The sequence below is a fragment of the Urocampus carinirostris genome, chromosome 3 (genome assembly GCF_059441175.1).
Source record: "Urocampus carinirostris isolate Australia breed hairy pipefish chromosome 3, RoL_Ucar_1.0, whole genome shotgun sequence".
NCBI lineage: Eukaryota > Metazoa > Chordata > Actinopteri > Syngnathiformes > Syngnathidae > Urocampus > Urocampus carinirostris.
In genome coordinates, this window is record NC_142351.1 from 9,537,287 (window position 1) to 9,563,855 (window position 26,569).

The 26,569-nt window shown below is 41.7% G+C and overlaps 1 protein-coding gene across 1 annotated transcript in view; it reads left to right on the forward strand.

Annotated features, from left to right (window-relative positions):
- Nucleotides 1-26,569, forward strand: part of lama5 (laminin, alpha 5) — a 159,593-nt gene that overhangs the window by 37,300 nt on the left and 95,724 nt on the right. Inside the window, exons 6-18 of the mRNA XM_088330583.1 lie at nucleotides 1,455-1,625; nucleotides 6,742-6,839; nucleotides 10,281-10,396; nucleotides 11,682-11,800; nucleotides 11,869-11,959; nucleotides 12,938-13,072; nucleotides 13,144-13,203; nucleotides 13,320-13,460; nucleotides 18,763-18,900; nucleotides 18,992-19,126; nucleotides 20,204-20,338; nucleotides 20,439-20,576; nucleotides 24,723-24,775. Coding sequence (XP_088186709.1) covers nucleotides 1,455-1,625; nucleotides 6,742-6,839; nucleotides 10,281-10,396; nucleotides 11,682-11,800; nucleotides 11,869-11,959; nucleotides 12,938-13,072; nucleotides 13,144-13,203; nucleotides 13,320-13,460; nucleotides 18,763-18,900; nucleotides 18,992-19,126; nucleotides 20,204-20,338; nucleotides 20,439-20,576; nucleotides 24,723-24,775 — 1,530 coding nt within the window. The remainder of the gene's footprint in view (nucleotides 1-1,454; nucleotides 1,626-6,741; nucleotides 6,840-10,280; nucleotides 10,397-11,681; nucleotides 11,801-11,868; nucleotides 11,960-12,937; nucleotides 13,073-13,143; nucleotides 13,204-13,319; nucleotides 13,461-18,762; nucleotides 18,901-18,991; nucleotides 19,127-20,203; nucleotides 20,339-20,438; nucleotides 20,577-24,722; nucleotides 24,776-26,569) is intronic.

Consider the following 26,569-nt stretch of genomic DNA (forward strand, 5'->3'; position numbering starts at 1 on the left):
ACAGAGACAGACAACTCATCTAGGGATAATTTTAACCGACCAATTAACCTGATGTGCATGCTTTTGGAATGTGGGAGGAAACCACACAAGCACGGGGAGAACATGCAAACTCTGCACAGGCAGGCTGTTATATATACAAATAAATACCGTAAATTCCGGACTATAGAGCGCACCTGATTATAAGCCGCACCCACCACATTTGAAGAGGAAAACCGACTTTGTACTTACACAAGCCGCACCCGTATATAAGCCGCATGCGCCCACATTAAAAAAATATAACACAAACACAAAATTAACCCAGACCCGACGTTAAGTCCCGCGATTGTAACTGAATATCCTTCATCAAAGTACATAGTCCAAAAATCACAGCCGACAAAATGAACGGAAAATAATACCGGTACTCAAGGTTTGATGCAGACCTGCAGAGTCCGGGTCCCGTTGAAAGTAATCCAAGGAAAAAAGTGTATATTTCCAAAGGTAAGGGTGGGAAAAATATATATCCACTATTGTCCGCCGTGTCCACAAACACTCACCTTTACCGGTCCCCACTTCCCGTCAGCCCGTGTTTGTTACCCCCTTCTTTTTAATTCGCCCGTCCAAAACATATCAGAATAAGTGTCCAGAATAAATACAAATAAATACATTACAAAAATATACAGTTGCAAATACATATTATACATGGTTACACATATTTACAAAGACGGTACACCGAGAGAGTTTTCAAAGCTTTAATAATAATTATATAACTTTCATCCGGGCAGTTAATGGTAGCAACACGCTCGCAACACAGTAAACGGGTCTGTTTAAAAAACATACCGTACTTGTAAAAAATCACGGTAAACCGTCCTCATCTTCCTCCTTAGAACTGAAGCCATCAAAGTCGTCTTCCTCAGTGTCGGAAAGAAACAGTGTCATATAGACGTCGTCCCACGCTCCCATCCACTCCTGATTCTGTGCCCTCCTCTCCGCAGCAGACCGGCTTTTCGGAACCCGTTGGTGATAGTGGAATTTTTGATGCTGCCCCACGCTGTCAGGATCCGTTCGCAGACCTGCGAAAAAGTTGCCTTTTGCATGCGGACAGATTTAGTGAGAGATTTCTCGCCGCTGGTCTAGCCAAGAAGTTGCAGTCTTCCTCGGCGCATATATTCCACCGGTCTAAATCTTACCTTTTGTACTCGAGCGCTGCTGGCGGCCGTTAGAAAAATTACATAAATTGGCCGCATCACTGAATGAGCCGCAGGGTTGAAAGTTAGGGGAAAAAGTAGTGGTTTATAGTCCAGAATTTATGGTAAATAGAATAAATCAAAATCTTTTTTAATCTCCACTTTCCAGGTGTGTTACGTATATATATATATATATATATATATATATATATATATATATATATATAATATTGTCGTTCTTTTTTTCCCACACACAGAATTTCGACGAATTAATTTGTATTTCCTTTTCAGATTGTGGTGTCTCTCGTAAACGGGCGTCCCGGGGCGATGAACTTTTCCTACTCCCCTGTGTTGCGCGAGTTTACCAAGGCCACGAACATCCGCCTGCGCTTCCTGCGGACCAACACCCTTCTTGGACATTTAATGGGGAAAGCCCTGCGAGATCCAACCGTCACTCGACGGGTAAGCTATGACACCGACTGCAACCAGCTAACAAAGGAAGCTAACCCTGAGTTTGTATGTAACATTCAGTTGGTGGTGAGGCATGAGATTTTGCTCATGGTAGTGAGTTCAAGTGCCATAAATTCCGGACAACAAGCTGCTACTTTACATTTTAAACACTGCAGCTTTAACCTTGGTTTGAATTAAAGGCCTGGACCCGTACCTGGTTCGGGCATAAAATGGGGATACGTTTGTTACATCATTATTTTCCTATAAAAAACGGACAAAAATGTAGCTATACTTGAAAAACATGCCTATTGTCACGACCAGAACCGAATCAGGACCCAAATGCGTAGCGTTAACCACTAGTTTATGGATAGAATGAGGACGGGCAGCGCCCGCGATCCGCTGCTCGCTGGACGCGGGAAGCAAGCCACTCACACAATCAGATCGTGAAATGAATACGGAAGTGGATCTTTCGTAGCGGTCGAGGGCCGGGACGGGAGAGCAAACGTGGTCGGAATCAAAAACAGGTCGGAGCCGGAGACAAACGGGCAGATCAGGAACGGACGGGCTGAAAAAACGGGTGCAAAAACGGGACAGGCAGGAGTCAGGGTCAAAATGCTTACCTTGTAACAACAGAGGTTCGCTGACGGACCGAACAACCGGAGAGTGACAAGACTGGGCTTAAAAATGGACAGGGAACCAATCAGGTAGCCCGCAGTGGCTGCCGCCAAATGAGCGGGCACAGATGATACTAATCGGTAATCTTGACACCTATATTTACTACTACCCCGAAAGAAAACGGGGTTGCGTAACAGCGTCAGGGAAAACCATACAGTCTGACCCTATGGACCACTTATTAAATAAAGAAAAATAAATCACGTCTGCTAAAAAAATTAAGCAGACACACCTGCTCTGGTGGCTTTGCTTTGCCGCAGCATTATTTCTTCCCTCGTGACTAACGGCAGCTGGCATTATTTTGTAGGCGTTGTCATGTGAAGCCAGAAGAGACCAAGATGCCAGGTTAAAAACGCTCAAAACGTGCTTGAATTTGTCCATGAAAAACGTCTACGAACTCTGTATTTTAAAAGAGGGGAAATTATTATGTTCTGCCATGACGGAAACTGGATTTGTTTTTGTGACTGGTGGGAGGGAAGACTGCGCTAAGATGCTCTCCCTGCAACCGGAACTTGGATAAATGGAGTGCACTTCAATGGGGCTTTTATCTAGACCACAACTATTCTCTATCTCTCAGTAAGAGCACACTAGAGCACCAATCTGGAACTTCTTAGTCATGATTGTTGAGTGAGTGGTTTTTAAATAAACTCAGCCTTTTCAAAAACTTGTATCAAGTTTCGGACCAAATCACGCGGTTTATTAGAATTTGTGCAGACTACAGTTTGTCCCGAACAGATTTTTGACACCTGTCAATACAGAGACCCAATTCAGTGCCAATAATATATACAATATCCAATCTGTCTCAAATAAATATACAAAAATACATACAAGTCTACAGAATATGTGGTTTTATACGTACATACAGAGATCCCTCGGTTTTCGCGGTTAATGGGGACCAGAAGTATCGTATTTTCCGCACTATAAGGCGCACCTAAAAGCCTTTATTTTTTTCAAAAGCTGACCGTGCGCCTTATTATACAGTGCGCCTTATTTATGGATCAATTTTAAAGTTGCAAAGTTTTCCAACTAACTTGCAGCCGCCGACTAGATTTTCCCCCGAACGCCAAGTAGTACGCGGTGTATGCTGGGATTTATTTACCGGCGTTTCATTGGCTAACCAATGTGTCAATCATCATTTGAATCGATCACTATTGGCTAAAGTTGTTCGGAGGTCAAAGGGCGGATCCTTTTTATCATTTACAGGCTGCCATTGGCTTAAACGGCAAACAAAGCCTGCAATTGGCCGAAAAAGATGTGTCAATCATCAGTTGAATCGATCACTATTGGCTAAAGTTATTCGGAGGTCAAGGGGCGGATCCTTTTTATCATTTACAGGCTGCCATTGGCTTAAACGGCGAAACAAAGCCTGCAATTGGCCGAAAAAGATGAATGCGTATAGCATGTGGCTGACGGCATAGAGAAAGCATTTTTTTCTATTCTGTATTTGTAAATATTGTATTCTCCTGGATTTACTACCCTCACGGATATAAGAGGACATTGCCTGCACATTATTATGAACACAACGACTTCGGTGAGCTATTCCGGGTTTTATATTGTCCCTGTATCTTGTTTCAGACTGAACTCGATGTTTCTGTGATAAGCGGTGCAGATAATGGATGGAATGGAGTGTCTATTTTTTAATTAAACTCAATTCTAAGTGTTTATTGTCATATGCACAGTAAAGTTGCGACCGAAAAAGAAAATAGATACTAAGGAATGGTTATCATTTCTTGAATCCCAAGACTTTAACCTTCCGAATGATGGAACGATGCATTTGAGTGACATCTTACGGACACCGCATCCGCACGTGTTCTCGACACGTATTTGCGTCTTTGCAAGCTTTGGGAATGTTAAGGGGGTAATAAGTTTGACTAAACTATCTGACTGCTTTGGAATTGGAGGACTTCTCCTTACAGTGTAAGAAAGCAATTTAGATAGCGGCTGGCTAGATGATTGCTAAAATTGGGTGTCCTCAAATTGAGCCAAATCTCCCTGATGATTAAAATATAACTGCCCCGAATGTAGTGCTTTCCCACAAATTGTAGTTTCAGGTTTTCTGTTTCATGGCTAATGGACCTGGTGTTGGCGAAAATACAGGGTCTGCAGCGGTGGCTTAGGAAATATGTTAGCTTAGCGGTTAGCAGTAGGCCAGACCAGCAGTACCACTCTTGCCTTCTCAATGACGCCGCCCCAGTCACTTCTGAAACCCGATAATAATCCATAGAGCACATGTTAGTGATCACCATTTTGTTGCGCTCTTCCTACTTTCCTCAGAATCAGATTCAATTGATTAATTTATTTTCAATGTAACGAGCCGCTAAAAGCTAGCAGTCGCTATGCTTCCCAGTTTGTTTATAGAGGCAGCGCATGCCCGCCTTTGAGAGACAGCATACACCTACATGGCGGTGCGCACATAGTCAAACCAGCAACCCCCTAACTGTCTCTGCTGTCTAACAGAACACAATACACAATAACATATCAATTACAATAAAGACAAAATCATTTCAATTAAAAATCCTCAAAAGAAGTGCATCGGCGATAAGTGAAGCTAGAAGTAGCGATGGGTCTCTGTATCAATTGTCAATATAATTATATTAGTTTAAGATCTTTTTAAAACCCTTGCACATTATGATTGCGGACATACGGCTCAGTTGGCGTACCGCAGCCAAAAGCGTCATGGCCAAGTTCCTCACACGGTTGTGCGCTGGGCTTAAAATGTTGGAAATTGGATGTGAACAGTCCATTTTTATGGCTGTTATACATCCCGCTCTGCTGGTACAAAGACATAATGTTTCACAAATTTGAACATGTACATTTTAATTTGGTGCACTCAGTTAATACAGTATTTACAGTAATGTGAATTGATTCATAAATGTCTAAATTTAGATGAGAAAAGTAGGTCAGATAACAAAAAATGGAAGGTTTTTAGTGAGGGGTAACTCAGAGGCGTGGCTCCTTTTCCACCTGGGATTTTAAAGTCAAGTCACGTCATGTATATTTGTGACACCCTTGATCACAAGGAGTCCCAAAGGGCTGCACAGACCACAGATACTCCAAACCACACGCTATTATTACGCCATCCCCTGATCGAAAACCTACATGAGGGCAAGGAAGAACTCAAACACCTCAACTCCTGTTTTTTTGTGACACCCTTAATCACAAGGTGTCTCAAAGGGCTGCACAGAGCAAAGACTATGATGACAGCATCCCCTGATCTAAAACCTACATGAGGGCAACGAAAAACTCAAAAACCTCAAGTCATGTTTATTTGTTTGGCCCTTAATCACAAAGAGTCTCAAAGGGCTGCACAGACCAGTTTCACACCATCCCCTGATCTAAAACTTAAATGAGGGCAAGGAAAAACTCAACCTCAAGTCAAGTCAAGTCATTTTTATTTGTATAGCCCTTAATCACAAAGAGTCTCAAAGGGCTTCACAGGTTATTACACAGACTATTTTTGCAGACTATTTGTTTGGCCCTTAATTCCAAGGAGTCTCAAAGGGCTGCACAGACCAATGACTAGTACAGACTATTATGACACAATACCCTGATCTAAAACCTACATGAGGGCAAGGAAAAACTCAAAAATCTCAACATGAGGAAAATGAAAAAACCTTGAGGAGGGACCTCACATGAGGTCACCCCCCTTCCAGGATGACCAAGCTACAATGGATGTTGCAATACATCGACATTGTCAACATGAAATATAGGTCATACATAAGCTATAGAATAGAACTGTGTTTTAAACATAGATTTAAACAGTTCCACTGAGGTTGCAGATCGAATCTCAGGGGGCATAGTACTCTACAGCACCGGGGCCTGGATGGAGAACGCTCTCGAACCTTCCGATCTCTTCTTGGCTCTTGGTATCACTAGTAAACCAGCATTTTCAAAACGAAAGCTCCGGACCGGAACATAGGGGGAAATTCAATCTGAAAGATATGAGGAGCCCTTCAAACAACACAGTCTACCTTAAAATCACGTTTTATTATTTTATTGTCAATGAAGCAAGATGATTAACCTGCACATCTACCTTACAGTTACTCGTGGACTTTGCATGTTCTCCCTTGCCTGAGTGTTTTTTTCCAGGCACTCCGTTTTCCTCCACGTCTTAAAAACAGTGGAGATCCAAATTATCTGTAGTTTTTGGTGAGCATGTGGAAGGTTTTGTCTGTCTCCCTGTGCCCTGCCAGCCAATGGTGTCCCTTGCCCACGACCTGGAGTCAGTTGGGATGGGCTCCGGCACCCCCACGACCCAAGCGAGGACAAGCGGCTGGAAAATGAATGACTGAATAAATGTTATAATTAAGATATTGTTTTATTATTATTTGAGGTATCATTACGCTGTCATCAGGATTGGAGGCAGCAGCTTACCGTATAAAGTTAACCACTTGTATTTCATCGTTGGGAAACAGGACCCATGGTTCTCACATGCTGTGTTTGTATTTGTGTTTAGTACTACTACAGTATTAAGGACATCAGTATTGGTGGACGCTGCGTGTGTAACGGACATGCTGAAGCGTGTAGCGCTCAGGACCTCAATGACCCTTACAAGTAAGAGAAACACACATAGCATACATTCTTCCCTTCTTTCTCTGATTCTCTCACTTTTTCTCAGCCTTGCTTTCTTTCTCTTTGTCCTTTTTCCTCCAATTTTAACATTTCTGCCTCTAGTTGATCATTAGTAACAGGTACTCATTGAAAGTACCTGCTTTGTTGTATTGGTATGTGTTTTTAGGTTTGTTGGTGAGCCCCTACGTGTGTTTTTGTGGGGTGGGGTGGGTTTGGGGTCCGAGACAAAGGATTCAAAGGAATTGCCTTTCCGTACAAAGTGCCATTCAACCTGCAAGGAGTGCCTCCATGTGGATGTCAAAGGTGTGGAATGCTGATCAGAGGAGCATCGCTTTTCCTAAATTCAAGTCAAGTCATGTTTATTTGTATAGCCCTTTAGCACAAAAAGTCCCAAAGGGCTGCACAGACCACCATAACAGCATTCCCTGATCCGAAACCTACAACGGGGCAAGGAAAAACTCAAAAACCTCAGCTTGAGTAAATTGAAGAAGACTCGGGAAGGGGCAGGAAAAATGGATTGGTTTCTCATTGCTTCTATCCTACCTCTCAGATAGGATGCATTGTGCAAGATATACAATAATATGACCTCTGAGCATTTTAGTGTCACCTGTGGCGTTCCACAGGGGTTAGTACTTTGTCCCCTCCTTTTCAGTATCTAAATGAATTTTTCCTTTTCTCGAATACACCTAAACACCAATGAGGTTACTCTTCTGATAATGAAATGAAGTAAAACTGATCTTTTATCACAAGACAACAATTGTGTCAGAACCCGAACAGACGGTAGACCCAAACGCATAACGTTTTCACACCAAGCTTTATTTACGGAAGCGGCGCAGTCATTCGCAGGAACACAATTGTCAGTGATTCAGCGATCGCTGGGCAGGAGAAGCGGGACAGAGAAGCCAGGCGCGGGAAAACAGGAAGCCAGGGGCATACGAGCAGGATACTGGACAGGGCGGAACCGATACAGGATACAAGATAACGGGGCTTGGATCAGGGACCGATACAGGACAGATGGGATCGATACCAGATACAGGATAACGGGGCTTGAATCGGGGATCGATACAGGATAACGAGCAGGATACCGGACAGTACAGGACAGACGGGATCGATACCAGATACAGGATAACTGGGCTTGCATTAGGGGTCAATACAGGATAGCGGACAGGACGGGACAGACGGGATCGATACCGGATACAGGATAACGCGGCTTGGATCAGGGATCGAAACAGGATACAGGACAAACGGGATCGATACAGGAAACGGGATGATGGAGCTTGGATCAGGGATCAATACAGGATAACGGACAAGACGGGAAAGACGGGATCGTTACAGGATAACGGGGCTTGGATCAGGGATCGATACAGGATAACGAGCAGGATACAGGACGGGACAGACGGGATCGATACCGGATACAGGATAACGCGGCTTGGATCAGAGATCGATACAGGATAACGGGCAGCATACCAGAAAGGACAAACGGGATCGATACCGGATACAGGATAACGAGCAAAATACCAGAAAGGACAGACGGGATCAATACCGGATACAGTGTAACGGGGCTTGGATCGGGGATCGAAACAGGATACAGGACAAACGGGATCGATACAGGAAACGGGATAATGGAGCTTGGATCAGGGATCAATACAGGATAACTGACAAGACGGGAAAGACGGGATCGTTACAGGATAACTGGGCTTGGATCAGGGATCGATACAGGATAACGAGCAGGATACAGGACGGGACAGACGTGATCGATACCGGATACAGGATAACGCGGCTTGGATCAGAGATCGATACAGGATAACGGGCAGCATACCAGAAAGGACAAACGGGATCGATACCGGATACAGTGTAACGGGGCTTGGTTTGGGGATCGATACAGGATACAGGACAAACGGGATCGATACAGGAAACGGGATAATGGGGCTTGGATCAGGGATCAATACAGGATAACGGACAGGACGGGAAAGACGGGATCGATAAAGGATAACGGGGCTTGGATCAGGGATCGATACAGGATAACTAGCAGGATACAGGACGGGACAGACGGGATCGATACCGAATACAGGATACAGGATCAGAACGGGATCCAGAGTCAAAAAAATAGAATAAAAAAATTGCCCCTCAAGTGCAGAGGTTTGCTGACGGACTGACAAGGAGTGACTGGAAGCATTGAGGTTAAATAGGAGGGGAACTTATCAGGAAACGGGCAGCACAGGTGAAGGCAATGGGCAATCATGACAAATTAGGGCTGCAATGGTTCACAGGAGTCACTGTTCGGTACGTACCTCCGCATAGGAATCAATTTTTAGTATTTTTAGTAGTTGGGTATAATTGAAAAAAGCTCAAAAACCTCAAAATTCTCAATTAAATTGTATTTTTTACATTTAGCAGACAGTTCTGCAATGGGACAGTTGTCCGACATATTACAAATACATATTTTTTAAATAATTTTACAATATATTTTTTCGTAGCAAACAATTTTTTTCTTAGAAATAGTAACGTTTTTCTGTTTTTCCACCTAGATGTTTTCAACTGAAAAGTGTCATTTTCAATAACTTTTGAAGCTCATCTATCATCATTCTTACTGTGTGTTGTATAAACCGGTTTAAAACATGAAAAATGTTGACAGCCATTTCCCCCAAAATGGGTCTGTCAACATTTTAGGCTAATGATCCCTGGCTATAGAAGTAAAGTTTTTTTTTCCGAAAACTAGCTCCGTAGAGCTTTTGCTGGACCATATTTAGGGATTTTAACCAACCTGAAACTCTCAAAAGGCACTTGCTTCACTCCGCGCTACAGGTCACACAAAACAAAAACAAACAGACTCAGAGACAGTTTCTTCCCCAGAGCCATTACCACCCTAAACAGACACCGCACAAAAAACTGAAAAACTACCTCATACGAACGTAAAATGGTACTCATTTCTATGTCTCTTGCACATGTTGACTGCACTATGTTTACTGCTCACCTTGCACAATGTTGACTATTTTTTTTGCACTATGATGACTATTTTTGCACCAAATGCATATTGCACAAACCCTTACGATACCAAACTGTATGTGACATCTTAAATGCCGACATTTCTTGTTTAAATATTGTGTAAATTATAACTATAACCTTATCCTCCTAGTTTTATAACCTTATCTTCTCCGTTCCTTCATCTTGTTTTTTTACCTCACTGTGAATGTGTGAAACTGGAGTGTCATGCCCAATTTTGTTGTCACAGTATGTTAACCCATTTTGTAACAATGACAATAAAGGTCTATTCTATTCTATTCTATATTGCATTTTTGTAAAGGTGACTGTTTGCAGGGGCAAGAATGAATGTGACAACAACTGTGTGGACAATTTTGTCAACTGTAGCTTATTTACCGCACGTATACAAAAAGCATCACTCATTCTGACTTTATTACTCAGACTGCAGTGTGACTGTCAGCACAACACCTGCGGTACATCATGTGACCAGTGTTGCCCAGGCTATCACCAGATGCCGTGGAAACCGGCTACCACTTTCAGTGCGAACGAATGTGAACGTAAGTATTGTACTTTTAATATTCTGACTTTTTGACGTGACGTTTTTAGCTTCATTGCAACACATTTGAGCTCACTTCTCCAAATTTATTTCGGATTATTGTCAAATATGCTATATACACAACATACAGCCCGGATGAAATATACATCGTTTCCCCTGCGTGAAAACATGCAATACATAAGACACAAGACAAATAAAAATTGCAGCAAGGTCAAAAAAAACAAAGAAAGTATACATGTAAAATATATATCGTATAGCAGGAATCTACATTTATCAGCTTGCATTGATTAGGCAGAAGGCTGTGGGACTGGAGGGGGTAAGGCAGGCAGAGAGTTTAGAGTCCTTGAGCCTGCTGGTTCTGGCTCTGAGACTCCGCAGTCTTGTTACTCAATCAACGACTGTTACCTGATCCTGTGAGTATAAGATATCTAAGACCATGCCCATACAGGCATGATCAGATATCTAAGACCACGCCCATAGAGGCATGATCTGGTCAAGCGTCCCTGGTCCGTATAAAAAGAGGAACTGATCAATAGTTAGCCCTCTTTCCTACTGCCCCGCATGGCGGGCGCTTGATATGGCCGTGCGGGCCTGCACTGCGGCCTTGAATTCAGCACGTGGGCTATCTGTTGCGACCAGCTGGAGCACAAGACCATATTTCTCAGCAACAACAAGGAAATTTTACGGTTTCTGTTTGCTGGTTCTTGGGAATGTGCGTTTTTTTTTCTGCACTAGGGAATCTCCCCAAATCGATGAGTATCATAGCGAAAACCTTTTGTTCTCGTAACTTTCAGGGGTCGGAAACTCCCATAATCTCTGGCGCCCCCCCTCCTTTTTTCCCCATCATTAATTATCTGTGTTAATAAATTGTGTATGTGCTATTTCTATTGGCCTGGTTCATTGATTCAATTTTCTCGGGATTAGTAATTCATTTCAGAACTCAAAGAACTCCAGTAATTACATAATTTTTATTAGTGTAGAAATTCTAGAATCCTTCAGAAAGAAAACGATTTATGGTTGAGCACCAGCAACACCTAAAGGCAAATCCGTTTACTGAGTAAGAATAATTAGAAAAATCCTTACAGTACAGTACTTTTATTTGTTAAACAAATAAATAAACCTGTAAATTGGGTTTGTTCTTGAGTAATAATCAATTAGTTAAATAAAGGTTTCTAATTGGAGTGTTTTGACTATCGCGGGACGTTCATGGAACCCAATTCCCACGAAAAACGAGGTATTGCTGTACAATTATCAGTTTTCAGCAAATAAGTGCTTAATCTTCTCAGCATGCAACTGTCACCGGCACTCTTTTGACTGCTTTTATGACAATGACGTGGCTCGGCTGCACGGCAGCCTGGACATCCATGGAGAGTACAGAGGTGGTGGAGTCTGCCGCAACTGTCAGGTAGACAAGGCATCGGCGCAACCCGACTTTTGTTTTGTTCTTGGTTTCCGACGTTGTTTCTCTCCTAGCATCACACCACAGGCGTCAACTGCGAACGCTGCGCCCATGGCTACTACAAAGCACCGGACACACCACTTGATTCACCACTAGCCTGTTCATGTAAGTCTCATGGTCCCATCTACAGGGTTGGTACGGGTGTTTGAAATCCTTGGATTTTCATGCTGTGTTTTCAAGGTCAGGAAAATGCTTGGATTTGTTGCCATTCCCACGTTTCTCGGCTGTCTAACTCTTGAGAATACGCGATAAATGGAGAAAATAACATTTAAAAAGCGAGAAAACGACCTGCTCTGGTGGCTCGTCATCATGGCGTTGTCATGTGAAGCGTCACCGCCCCTTATGGGCTCACCCAAGAGGACAGCTCTACTTAGAAAAGTGTCTGGGCGGCTCCTCAGATTTTTTTTGTTTGTTTAAAGATACATTATCCATAATATGAAAACTTGACGTACTAAATTATTTAATAATTAGAATTTCATGTTTTGCAGATCTCAGATTTACAAGAAAATGTGTAAACTACATCACAATCTGAGCATTTTACACACTGAACAGATTTAAAGTTGAACAACACAAAATCCTTGAAAATGCATAACGATCAAATACAAATTGAAAATATCAACTCTTAGGTGTTAAAAATAAATGATAAAATGCAAAAGAATTACCTATTTAAAATTTTACTTTTAAAATAAGCAAAAAATTGGTAGTTGATTGACGGCACTGCTTTAGAGCCAAGCAAGATTTTTGGTTTAAAAAAAAAACGTGTGTATCTAAATTCTTGCGTGTTAAGGTGCTACTGTATATTGTTCTGGGAAAATTGAGGAATGCTATTTATACATATGATCTACCAAAAAGTTTTTTATTTTCAGTATACTACAAATATTTAGAAATATGCAGAAAGAAATGATATATTTTACATATCTTTTTTTTCGGTATTGGTCTTTTGTAGATCAACTCTAATCCCTCTAGCTATTTCCAGGCTCACGTTCATGAGGTTGATGACTTTTACTGTTTTGATCTATTTTAAATGATGTAATCAACTATCTAGTATTTTTTCCACTTATGGTTGTAAGTATTTGTTTTCAGCCTGTGACTGTGACTCTACATTCATGGATGGAACATGTGAGGATTTGACAGGACGTTGCTTCTGCAAGGAAAACTATGCTGGAAACAACTGCGAGCTCTGTGCTAATGGCTTTGTTAACTTCCCAGAGTGTTATCGTAAGTCTGACTAAGCGATCGGACGAATGGGAGCAATCGTTTATATCTGTTTGTCTGTTTTTCCGAAGCAGCTTTCCCTACATATCCAAGCAACAGCAATGGAGAAGCCAAACCAGCTGGAGAGATTATTAGTAAGTGTTCTGCGTCACACTTACAGGGGAAGTTTTGCGGCCCCAAACTATTTTTATCGAGCTAAAAATCTCAAACCAGCTTCTTGGATTTACAGTAACTTCTGTCTCTTGCTTAGACTGTGAATGCAGTGCAGCCGGCACGATTGACAATTCCTGTAGACCGGATCCGCAGAGCAGAATTTGCATGTGCAAGACGGGCTTCACTGGCGACCACTGTGACATGTGTGCGCCGGGCTTCTACGGAATCAACTGCCAAGGTGAAAACTAGTGATCGACCGATACTAAGAATCAGTGTTAGGAGGAGGCTGATACATACAAATGTCAATACCACCGAAATGACTTAAATTAACTTAACAAAATGTGCATGGGAAATTTTAATTAAGATGGCCAATTGAAAAGTATGGGCACCTCTGTTTTAGAGCCAGATTGACAAACTCATGTTATGGTAACAGCTAATCACTCAGCCATCCATTTTATCTCGTTTTATGATTTCTTTCAATCACAATCACACACGCTTCATTGACAAACTAATGTTATGAACAGAGCAAATATCAGTCTCTTTTTACGCTATCTCTTAATCACACACACGCCTAGCTTCCATGGGCTTTTTAAAAATCTCAATATTATCAGCGGTCTCGATTCACAGGCATGTTGGGACTCATGAGTTAGCAAAGCTGACGCTTTTTATTCCGCTCGAACTGTATTTTCCCTGCCTCAGTGTGACCGCCCGCAATCGCTTATCCAATCAGAAGATGCGGGTGGGTAGCCTCCAAGACAGAGTAAAGGAAGAGCGCGAGAGAGAGGCTCGACTGCATCTGAGGCTAAATTATCGGCCCGTCAAATAAATAAAGACGCATACCAATATCCATCAGATTCACAAATATCAGTGATTATAATCCGCCTTCCCGATAATCGGTAGACCTTTAGTGAGAACTTTGTCTCGTTTTCGTTCTCTGCTCAACTCTAGTCGATAAAATTGCAGGTTCCACAGATAAGTCAGGTCTATTTGACAATGATTGCCAAATTCTAAACCCCAATATTAACTAAAATTATATATTATATAAATGTAAACTGGCCAGAGCACGACTTCATTTTCGCGGACAACATTTTCGAGGGTAATGATTGTTCCTGCACAAAATGTCATTATCCCTGCGCAAATCATGGCCCCATGAAAAAAAGGCCATTCACATTGACCAAAACAACCTGTTGAACTGAGGTTTTAGAGTAGGGGTCGGAGACCTATGGCTCTTTTCATTTGGACATCTGTCTCGGGGACAAAATGGAACATGTGCAATTATATACCACATTGTTACATGCAAAGCCAAATGTAGCACATGCGAAGCAAAGACAACCCTGAATAGGAATGTTTGGTTTAGTATATGGAGGGCACAGTCCCAACTACAATTGGCAGTCGATGTGTCACACCAACAGAGCCCATTTTGTAAGTAATCCTTTATATGGAAGCTTATTAAACAATCTATGATGAAAACCCACTGAACAAACTGTGAACATCCAAATATACTGCAAAATACTGAGAGAAATTTGATCGAGTGAGCGGTAGGAATGGGCAGAGCTATACACACAGCACTGCTTTTTCCTTTTGCCCAGTGCTGTTTGCACTGAAGGTAAATATGTTGGTCTCCTCGTTTGCAGTATTTTTGGACATTTTACAGAAGAACTTTGGTTGCACCTTGTTTTGAAACCCTTATTCAGGAGAAAAATGATCCTCGAAACTTAAGTAAGAAGGGAAGGAGACACATTTTAAGTGGTATATTGATATGAGACATATGCTGTTATTATTATCATTTCATAGATTTGGCCAAATCATCAAATATCACACAGTAGTCAAGTCAAGTCAAGTCATTTATTTTTGTATAGCCCTAAATCACGAAGAGTCTCAAAGGGCTTCACAGATTGTTACACTATATTACACAGACTATTGTCAACCGACAAGAGGAGTAGGTTATTCGTATGCAATAGAGTAGAGGTGAGTTTTAAGTTTAGATTTAAACATTTCCACTGAGGTTGCAGATCGGATCTCAGGGGGAAGAGCATTCCACAGCACCGGTGCCCGGATGGAGAACGCTCTCGAACCAGCAGAAGACTTCTTTGCTCTCGGGATCACCAGAAGACCGGCACTCTCAGATCGCAGGCTTCGGACCGGGACATAGCGGCAGATCAGATCTGAAAGATAAGAGGGAGCAAGTCCATGTATGATTTTGTACAGTACTAAGAGAACTTTGAAGTCACATCTTTGGCTAACTGGGAGCCAATGCAGGTTAGCCAAAATCGGTGTTATGTGATCGTACTTTTTTGTCCTAGTTAAAAGCCTCGCTGCGGCATTTTGTACTAGCTGAAGAGACTTGATTCTGGACTTCGGGAGACCGGAAAGTAGTGCATTACAGTAGTCGAGACGGGAGGTAACAAATGCATGAATTATTGTTTCCGCATCAGACTGAGACAGTATTGAACGGATTTTAGCAATGTTGCGAAGATGGAAGAAGGCAGTTCTAGTAATTTGCTTTAGATGCATCTCAAATGATAGATCAGGGTCAAATATGACACCTAAATTTTTAACTGAGTCACTCTGTGTGATGTGACATTTGTCAAGGTTCACAGCAGTTTTTGAGAAGAAGTCACGGCATTTAGAAGGACCAATGACTAACATTTCGGTCTTTTCAGGGTTAAGACGCAAGAAATTGAGTGACATCCACTCTTTTATCTCAGTGAGACAGGCCTCCAAATTTCCACAGTTTAGTGTGGAAGATTCCTCCAACGGAAGATATAGTTGAGTGTCGTCTGCGTAGCAGTGGAAGCTGATATTGTACTTGCGGATAATATCACCTAATGGAAGCATGTAAATGTTGAAAAGTAGGGGGCCGAGCACAGAACCCTGCGGAACACCGCAGGTAACATTAAAGGGCTCAGATGTCGTTTCACCATATTTCACACAGTGCGTCCTATCTGAGAGGTAGGATCTGAACCACGAGAGGACGGTTCCTGAGAGACCAATCCATTTTTCCAACCGTTCTAGTAGGATATTGTGGCGCACTGTGTCAAAAGCAGCACTAAGATCCAGCAGCAGCAAAAGTGATGAAGCGCCAGAATCCATTGACATTAGGAGATCATTTGTTACCTTGATCAGCGCTGTCTCAGTAGAGTGGTTAGCCCTGAATCCTGATTGCATCGATTCAAAAAGGTTGTTCTCAGATATGAAAGCATTCAGCTGCTGTGCCACTACTCTTTCGAGTACTTTAGAGAGGAAAGGTAGGTTTGACACAGGTCTGTAATTACTTAAGATTTCTGGATCAAGGTTGGGTCGTTTTAGTGTGGGTTTAATAACGGCGGACTTAAAAGCTGCTGGAACTACACCTGAGGAGAGTGATGTATTTATAATATTTAGAACTGAAGGCCCAATGACGCTAAAAAGACTTTTAATAAGTGAACCTGGGAGCGGGTCGAACTGGCAAGTTGTCGGTTTGGCCGCAGTCGCCACTTGTTTGAGATCATCAAGTGACAGTTCACTAAAACCGGCCATTTTCCCTGGGCAGCCACCCTGTCGTGCATCTGTAAGTTTCAGTTCTTTAATATGAGTGGTACTAATAGTATCTTTAGCAATTTCTTCCTGTATGCATTGAATCTTTTTAGTGAAGAAGACCATTAAGTCCTGAGCAGAGTGTGTCGAACTATCAGCGGTAGTCTGTTGCCTTGTAAGCGATGCTACAGTGTCAAAAAGGGCTTTGGGGTTGTTCTTTTGAGACGCAATCACCTTCGAAAGGTAGGCCGATTTTGCAGAGGCAAGGGCCGCTTTATACTTTAACAAGCTATCACACCAGGTTTGATGGAAAACCTCAAGCTTGGTAGCGCGCCATTTTCTCTCCCATTTCCTGCATTCTTTTTTAAGGGTTCTAGTTTCATCAGTAAACCAAGGTGTGCGTCTTTTAGGACGTGATTTTAGTTTTAAGGGCGCTATGGTATCCATCACACTAGTCAGGGTGGTATTGAACTCATTCGTGAGTGAGTCAATCGAGCCAGTGTATTTAGGAAAGGACGCAACTGCTTCAGGAAGGAGTTCAAGGAGCTCAGAAACTGTGCCAGTGCTTATATTGCGTCCGCTAAATCCTTCAGCTTTTTTAACACTACATTTAGTTAGCACCTCAAATGTCACTAAATAATGATCGGAGATAACGGTAGTACACGGTAGCACCATAATGTTTGAGGTTAAAACTCCTCGAGTCAGAATCAAGTCTAGCGTGTTCCCATTTTTATGGGTTGGCAAATCAACTAGTTGAGTAAAGCCAAATCCATCAAGTAAAGAACTAAACGCAATAGTGAGTGAACTGTGTGGGTCATTCATATGAATATTAAAGTCTCCCATAATTATAATTTTGTCTGCATAGGTTACTAGTTCAGACAAAAGTTCAGCGAATTCGTCTAAGAAAGTTGTGTATGGCCCAGGAGCACGATAGATAGTTATTACATCAATTGACAATTGAGGGGACCGCGTCACAAGAGCCTCAAACGTTTTGTAATTATTAGCGGTCCGTGGATTAAATTTAAGCGATTTTTCGGAGATTAGCGCAACACCACCACCTCTTTTCAGCGTGCGTGCTGTATGACTACTCTGGTAGTCTGGGGGAGAAGCATAATTAAGCGCTAAGTACTCATCCGGGCGTAACCACGTTTCACAAAGACCCATACAATTCAGTTTATAATCACGAATAATATTATCTACAAGTAAAGCTTTAGGGGCGAGGGATCTAACATTCAAAAGACCAAATTTTAGCTTTGCTGAATCATTTGACTTAGCTGAACTCTTTGTAGTCTTTGTCGAGATCTTCAAAAGCTCCCGGCGTTGTGGCCGTTCGTGAGCGCTGAGTTTAAAGCTTCGGTTGTCCGGCGAGGAATGAATGGTGGAATTAGTTACATCCTCGCGTCCATCCTCGTGTCCATCTTGCTGCTTAGACTTCACACGCTTCACACATCTACCTGCACGGCAGCCGCGTTTCCTTTCCGAACGGCGTCTCCGCCGTCGCCGCTTATTAAGAGGGATGGATGTCCACAACGAAGCCGGGTCTCTTTGAAGTTCGCTCGGTATATCATGAGCGGTATAAAAAGTGCCCGAAAAGTCGAAATTTAGACGCTCACCCAACCGAATAAGTTCGTCCCTACTGTAAGTGGTTTTAGCCACACATGTGTCCAAAAGTGAAAGCAAAAAAGACAAGAGAACAGCAATAAATAGAAGGTTAGCTGGAGAGCTACGAGCCGCAAGCATGTATCCATGCGCAGTCGCCATGTTTCGTGGTAAAATAGGATGCGCTGAAGAATTAGCTTTGTCAACAAAAAAAATCAACATGATTTTGCTTTTATGGCCCTTCGGGTCTAAAAGGTTCCCGACCCCTGTTTTAGAGAAAAATAAAGTACCGGGAATTAATACTCGAATATTTGCAGTAGCGGAATACAGTGCAGCCATGTTGCCACATAAAGTCATTTTAATGCTGTACACCATATTGATTCTTCGGTGTGTTTGTGTACATGCACGCAAACGTACACACGTAGAATGCCAGTGCTCAGGTCGAGGTTGCCTGGATGGTTCCTGCGACACAATAACGGGTCACGGTGTGTGTCGGGATGGTTTCCATGGTTACCATTGCGACCAGTGTGCACCAGGATACTTCAACTACCCTCTGTGTCAATGTGAGTAAAGTGTTTTCTCATTTTGAGCTAGCATCAAATGCTATATAAAATCCAACTCCTCACATTTTATTTTGCTCTGTTGCATCCATAGTGTGCGGTTGCAGTTCTGTGGGATCGCTCCCCGAAATTTGTGACCTCTCTGGTCGCTGCCTGTGCAAGGAAGAGTTCCAGGGCCCTCGGTGTGAACAGTGCCAATCTGGATTCCACTCTTATCCCAATTGTCAAGGTAGGTATCCTTCGAAACACAGGCTTATATCAGGGTTCGTATGAGTGTTAGTGTTGTAATCCATTTGTTTTGCCACGTTATTTCCATTTTCCCAATATAGATAGATAGATAGATACTTTATTCATCCCCGCAGGGAAATTCACATTTCCAGCAGCATTCCTGCGCTGAGAACAATACAATAATAAGCAAAAAGAATACAATATACAAATACCCAATGTGACGTGCTAATACCCACTGTAGCGTGTTATATAGAGTATCTAGATAGTGCTACACAGAATACACATTGAAATAAAATACGGTAATATGCAATGTAGGGGGTGTGGTTTAATGTGGGCCTTTACTCCGCCGGGTGGAGTTAAAGAGCCTCATGGCATGAGGAAGAAAAGATCTCTTCAGTCTGTCCGTGGTACAAGACTGTGACAGCAGTCTGTCAATAAAGCTGCTCTTCTGTCTGGATATAATGCTGTGTAGTGGATGTGATGAATTGTCCATGATTGACTGCAGCTTTTTCAGTGCCCGTCTCTTGGCTACTGTTGTCAGGCTGTCGAGCTCTGTGCCCACAACAGAGCTCGCTTTCCTCACCAGTTTATTGAGACGAGAGGCATCCTTCTTCTTGACGCTGCCTCATCAACACGCTGCCGCATAGAAGAGGGCGCTTGCCACAACTGTCTCATAGAATATATAGTAGTTAGCGCTCCCCTTTCAATCGACACCTTTCCCATGATGAGGGTCTGTTCATGCTAGTTTTATTTTAGCACAAAGCTCAAAGTTGAGTCTTCCTTGACATATATATTCCACCTGTCTCACGCTTACCTTCACTGCTCGTGCGCCCCCTGGTGGCCCTTGGAAAAAATGCATAAATTAGCCACATCTTTGCATAAGCCACAGTAATAATAATAATAATAATAATAATAATTTCCTTTGTATTGTCATTCTTTGTAACAATGTACACAGAACGAAATGTCGATACACCTGACCCGTTGTAGCGAGCCGATGCAGCCGCAGCCAACAGAGTGATGAAATCTTGGGAATATAGTCTGACTTTTCCGGTACTCAAGTTTTCAACTGTCGTTGCAGTTTGCACATGTGACCCTCGCACCTCATACGATACCAGCTGCACCGCTTCAGGTCAGTGCCACTGCCGACCCAACTACAGTGGCGCCTCGTGCGATCAGTGCGCACTTGGTTACTATGGCTACCCCGGTTGCACACGTGAGTGCTTGGCGTATTTTCGAAATATATACCTATCACATCTTGATCCTAAGTGAACGTTCTCTTGGCGTGGTTGTGTTGTGGTGTGTGTGTTTTGCAGCATGCCTGTGTTCAACAGAAGGTTCTCATTACAGCAGTTGTGATCAAGTGACCGGTCAATGTACGTGTCTGCCCAATGTTCATGGCCTGCGCTGTGAAAGCTGTTCTCCCAAGACCTACGGATTTCCAAACTGTCATGGTAAGCACACGGGTACACAGACACAAAGGCAAAATCTGATAACACGCTGTCCACCCTTTTGTAAGCTACACAGAAGTTTAGTCATGAAATGTAATTAACTCATTAAATGCCAGCCGTTTTTCACAAATTGAGAACCAGATCATTGTTGCCATTTTGACTCATTTTTGAAAGCCTACAGAAGAAATAGTTCTGCAGCTATATCAGAGGTCTAAATCTAGTGGAAGCTAAAGATCTTGTTGGTGATGGGAATGAGTGAAGAGGTGTTGTAAAAGGATAGTGGGATGTTTGGACGCAATCTAAGGGATGGGCAGGGCACCTGTATGATGCGGCAGGGGTAAACCAGTGAAATCTGTCGTGCCCTGCTGTCGGACAAAAAAGTGTGTTGTGTCACCCTGACCCGAGTGACATGGCCGCTTTCTTGTGTCCCGTTTCATCTGGAGGGACGAAAGCATGACTAACTTAGGTGCCCAGGTGCCTAACTTGTTAGGGTCTTTGTGCATTTGGGTTGGCCATGGTCCCAAAAATTTTGTGTGTGTTTTTTGCTATTTTTTTCCCCGTTTTTTCTTTTCTTTTTTATTGTATGTGTTTGTCTTGCTGTCGGTCACCCCTCTTGAGGGATATGACCAAGGTAGATAGATAGATAGATGGATCTAAAGAAAGCTTTGATTGGAAAGTAGGTCTCTAGCCTTTACCATTGTTTATTAACCAACAATTGAAGATTTCTTGAAAAAACTCCTTCCCAAGAAAACTTGGCTTTTTGTGAAAAAGGCGCATTTCAAGCAGATCTTTCACTTTTTTTTTATATTTATGATGCCTCCAATATCTAAACAATGCTTTCCATAAACACAAGGAGATTTTGCTTGCAAAGTAACAGTTAATTGCAAGAACACTGAACTGATGCATGAACTTTGCAAGGACTTTTCAGTGTCCGATGGTTTTGTGAATTGATCACACAATTTCAGTCACCATAGCAATCGCGTTCCCTTAGGCGTGCATGAAAGGTCATCCCTCTCTGATTGAACTTCATCCTTTTTTTTTTTAAGGAATAAGCTGTTGAAAAGTTAACTGACGGTATTTGTCCATAACAGGGGACTCTCACTGCGCTTCTTCACGACGCTTACTTGTCGTATGGGAAGTGAGCAAAGTGGCTTCCTCGACGTGTGGACAAAAATCTGATCAAAGGCACTCCTGCCATTTAATTCCCAGAGGCTTAATACTTACCGATGAGCAGCGCCAAACCCTTCTTAATAGTTCTTTAAAATATAACTACAGGTTTGTAGCCTTAACCATTGTTTATTAACCAACAGTTGAAGATTGCTAAGTTTCTTGAAAAAACTCGTTCCCAAGAAAACTTGGCTTTTTGTGAAAAGGGTGCATTTCAAGCAGATCTTTCACTTTTTTCACATTTGTGATGCCTCCCTAACCCTAACCCTAAATCTCAGGTTAATTGGCCCGTCCAAATTGTCTCTAGATGTGAATGAGCGAGTGAGTTGTCTGTCCCTGTGTGCCCTGCGACTGGCTGGCAAAACCGGTTCAGGGTGCAATGTTCCCTGTAATTTTCCTTACGGGTCTGAGCGTTCACACAAAGTCGGTGAGCAACGCTTGAAACAACAGTGAGCCACCATAATCCCAAGTGTGGCAAGATAATTATCAAACATGTCCAAAACTTGACATCACGTTACATTTTGCTGAGTTTCCGGCAATGCAAAATAATTTTTCTCTTTTGAATGAATCGACTCATGTACTATTGCAAAGGTTGCACGGCCTACAAACGTCGTTTGTTCTTACAATTCTTTCACAAGATATCCATTTCTTTTTATTTCCTGATATATTTTGTCGCATAATATTAATATTTTGGGGGGCTTATTTAGTCCGTTGTAAGATACAGAACTCTACTTAATCACATTTTTTAGTGGAAATACAATTCGATTCACTTGATATACAGTAATTGGAAATTATTTGATTGCAACACAAACTTTTTATTCTTTTTTCGGTGTTTTAAAAAAAAAAAAATCTCATTGTGTTTATTTTTTCCGAGCTGTTACTTTTTTCTTTTTGTTCTATTTACTTTTTTCCTGCATTTCTTTCTTTTCTTTTTTTTCTGGCTTTTTTTCAAAAATGTTCCTTCTTTTTTTCTCTTCCTTTTGTTTCTTTTTTTCTCAGCTTTTCACTACTTTTTCATTTTAGTATTTTTTCTTTTTTGTTCTATTCCCCCCTTCCTTTAAGTCAATTTGTGCATAATTTTACTTAATATTTGGTCATGTTGGGATGAAAGAAGCAAAAACAACCTGAAGAGCCGTTTAGGACCCTTTTTAGTGTGCCGAGCCGAAGAAGCCGGTTCTCGACATACTCTACTAACTTTACTCAACTTCGTTCGACTTCAAAATACCGCATTTAGAACACAACGTCAGGGGAACCCGTGTATTTTTACCTTCGTGCACTGTAACTTTGACTTAATTCGCTTCTTAATTAGTCATTTTGAGCCCCCATTTTTGTGCGCTGGCTAGATTTTCTTGTGCATTGAGAATGTGCGAGCAGTGCGCAATTGCGCACGCGCGCAGCTTAGAGGGAACACTGTCAGGGTGTACCCTGCCTGAAGACAGCTGGGATGGGCTCCAGCACCCCCACGACCCTGCTGAGGATAAGCGGTGCAGATAATGCATGGATGGATGTTTATATCCATTGTCATCTGTGATTATAATATGTAAGGTAGGTTACTAATGTAAGCTGAATGATGAAGCAGAATACCGAAAAACAAAGTTGACATTCTTTAACTGTTCCGACCTGCCTTACAACTGAAAGTCTGAATCTGGCCCCAGAGCCAAACTGAGTTTGACATCCCTGGTCTAATCAATGTCTATTATTATCTTGTAGAAAGAAGTTAAAACGCAATTTCCAACATTTCTTACCCATCTCAAGGAGGCAGCAATTATCCCTGCTGTCCACTAAAAATGACATCATAGCTACAAAGGGTTCAACCGATCGCAGATGACCCGATTTCTGGAGTTGAGCCTTGATTAGTCCTTACTTAAGACTTGCCTAAATGTGAGGTCAATTTCTCTTCTGTAAAAAATGACAGCCTCCTGAAATGGATGAAACAAAAGGATTTTGATAGTTCATTTAGATTTAAATGACTCGATATTAAAAAAGCACATCAGGACTGGTGAATTTTGTTGGTGGGATGGTAAGTCTGAAGGCTCACATTATTCAAATAGGGGCCTTGTGAGGGGGTTTGTTATTATTTCTAAATGTTTATATCACATTTCAAAACGTTAAATTGACTGCAGTGCCATCTAAAAATGGACTATGTAATCTTTTGTTTTGATCAAGCCAGTCTTGGGGATTTCAAATATAAAGTTCACAAAAATGCCACTTTTATTGAATTGGAATTAAATGATTAAAATATGAAATGTGAACAGGAAATACCCCAGAGAAGTGGGTTAAGACCTAAATGTGGGTTGCGGGCCTGTTTTCAGTGGGTTGCAGGCCTTTGCAAATAGAAGACAATGGTAGCTGGTGATAAAGCCCTGCTCAATCTCTACCTGTTCTGTCAATCGGTGCCAATGAAAGGGACCACATCTCATTTTATTGTGTCTTTGTTGGTTTTATTTCCTCTTTTGCCCATAGTAATGGGTCTCCAGAAAGTTATAAGGGGAAGGAAAACTGGAAAACAGTAATAATAACAATCGGGTCGAAGAAGGTACAAAAATGGTGTATGAGTGTTTGCCATTGAAGATCTGTTGGAAGGTACCGTAAATTATTAATGTTTTCAGCTTTTCATCAGTATCGTTATCTTTATTAACTACTACATTAAATAAGTATCAATGTGTACATACACACTTAATTATTATTATAAATTAATTTTAGCATATGGCAGTTTTATATGCGAATATATTCGGTACAGTACTTGTAAGTCATTTTGGTTTTGCTGGCCATTTTGTTTTTTTAAAGAAAAGGTGATTATACTACACTGTCTCTGCTTTATAAGGAACAATCTTTTCAATGGATAATTTTCAGAAGTGTTTTTTTTTCATTTGGACCACAGCTTTTCATTATAAAATAAAAAGCTAAAATCATCAACGTTGGCTGAAACGGCGTTGAATGAAGTAAACATGACACTCAGGTTTTTGTGTTTGTTTTCTGTAGCTGGCACATGTCACCCTGCTGGTTCTGTTCATACCAACGTCCCTCAACCTCTGGTGAGTTTTAAGAAATCTAGCTGTATGTCATGACTAAAATGTTCTAAATGTGCCCTTAAAACTCAAGACTGTTTTTAATGTATTTTGAATGTAAAAGTATGCATTGTAGGCCTTACCCAAAAATGGTAAAAAAACAAACAGATAAACAGGACAGATGTGGACATAAACGGAGCTTGCGGACACTTCAAGCTATGCAGATCGGGATGGAGTGGTACTTGTGGTTTAGTTTTGAGATTTTCGCTGAAGGTTTTGATGATCATTTTGCCCATATGCGATTGATTTTTTTTGTGGAGCTCCAACCCAATTCAGTACCTGTCTTATACTGACCTAATATTCATTTCCCCACATAATTCCATACAGGTTGTTAGAATATTTGTCGTTCATAGATGAAAATTACATTCTTTTGTCTTCACTTTAAGTGGAAGATCTTGTTCGGTAATAGCCTAACTAAATACAGTATTTCCTCGTTATTCGCTGAGGTTGCATTCCAATATTGTCCCGCGATAGTTAAAACCCTCCAAGTAGAAACCCAATTTACAGGCTCACATTTTTTGATGTATTAAATTACCGTACTTTATAAACTTTTTATTTCTGTGCTGTCGAATTATAATTTTAAAAGTAAATAAAAATAACCACGTAAATTCAAGCGGTTTAATAAAGAATAAAATCAAAATAGTGTTATTCAAAAGCACCCTTTTTAAGGAGAACATGCTTTTTCTTTTGTCGGTATTGCTAAGCGACATTTTCGATCGGTATCACCCGTAGACAAGATTTCCCCCGCTAAAGTTGAATATGGTCACGTGACGAGACTGCTACGTTTGATTGGTTAAACATGGTTGAGCCTCAGCGGAGACAGACTGACGTGGAGTAACGAAGTAACAACTTCAATGTTGCCTTATGTAGCGGAGTAAAAGTATTGTTTTTTTCTTCACAAATTTACTCAAGTAAAAGTCAAGTCAAGTCATTTTTATTTGTATAGCCCTTAATCACAAAGAATCTCAGAGGACTTCACAGGTTATTACACAGACTTTTTTCAGACTATTATTACACCATCCCCTGATCTGGAACCTACATGAGGGCAAGGAAAAACTCAATAACCTCAAGATGAGTAAAATGAAGAAGCCTTGAGAAGGGACCGCACATGTGGCATCCCCCTTTCAGACCGCACATGTGGCATCCCCCTTTCAGGATTACCAGACAGCAAAGGATGTTGCAATCACAAATAATACAGAGATATTGTCCAAGAAAAGTATAGGTTATTCATATGCTATAGAGTAGAAGTGTGTTTTAAGCTTAGATTTAAACATTTCCACTGAGGTTGCAGAATGGATCTCAGGGGGAAGAGCACAGCACCGGTGCCCGGATGGAGAACGCTCTCGAACCAGCGGAACACTTCTTGGCTCTCACCAGAGACTGCGCTCTCCGAACGAAGGCTTCGGACCGGAACATAGGGGGAAATCAGATCTGAAAGATATGAGGGTGGAAGTCCATGTATGATTTTGTATAATACTAAGAGAACCTTGAAATCACATCTTAGGCTAACAGGGAGCCAATGCAGGTTAGCCAAAATCGGCATGATGTGATCGGACTTTTTTGTCCTAGTTAATAGCCTCGCTGCAGCATTTTGTACCAGCTGAAGACTCTTGATTCTGGACTTCGGGAGACCGGAGAGTAGTGCATTACAGTAATCGAGACGGGAGGTAACAACTGCGTGAATTATAATCTCCGCATCTGACTGAGACGGTATAGGACGAATTTTAGCAATGTTGCAAAGATGGAAGAAAGCGGTTCTAG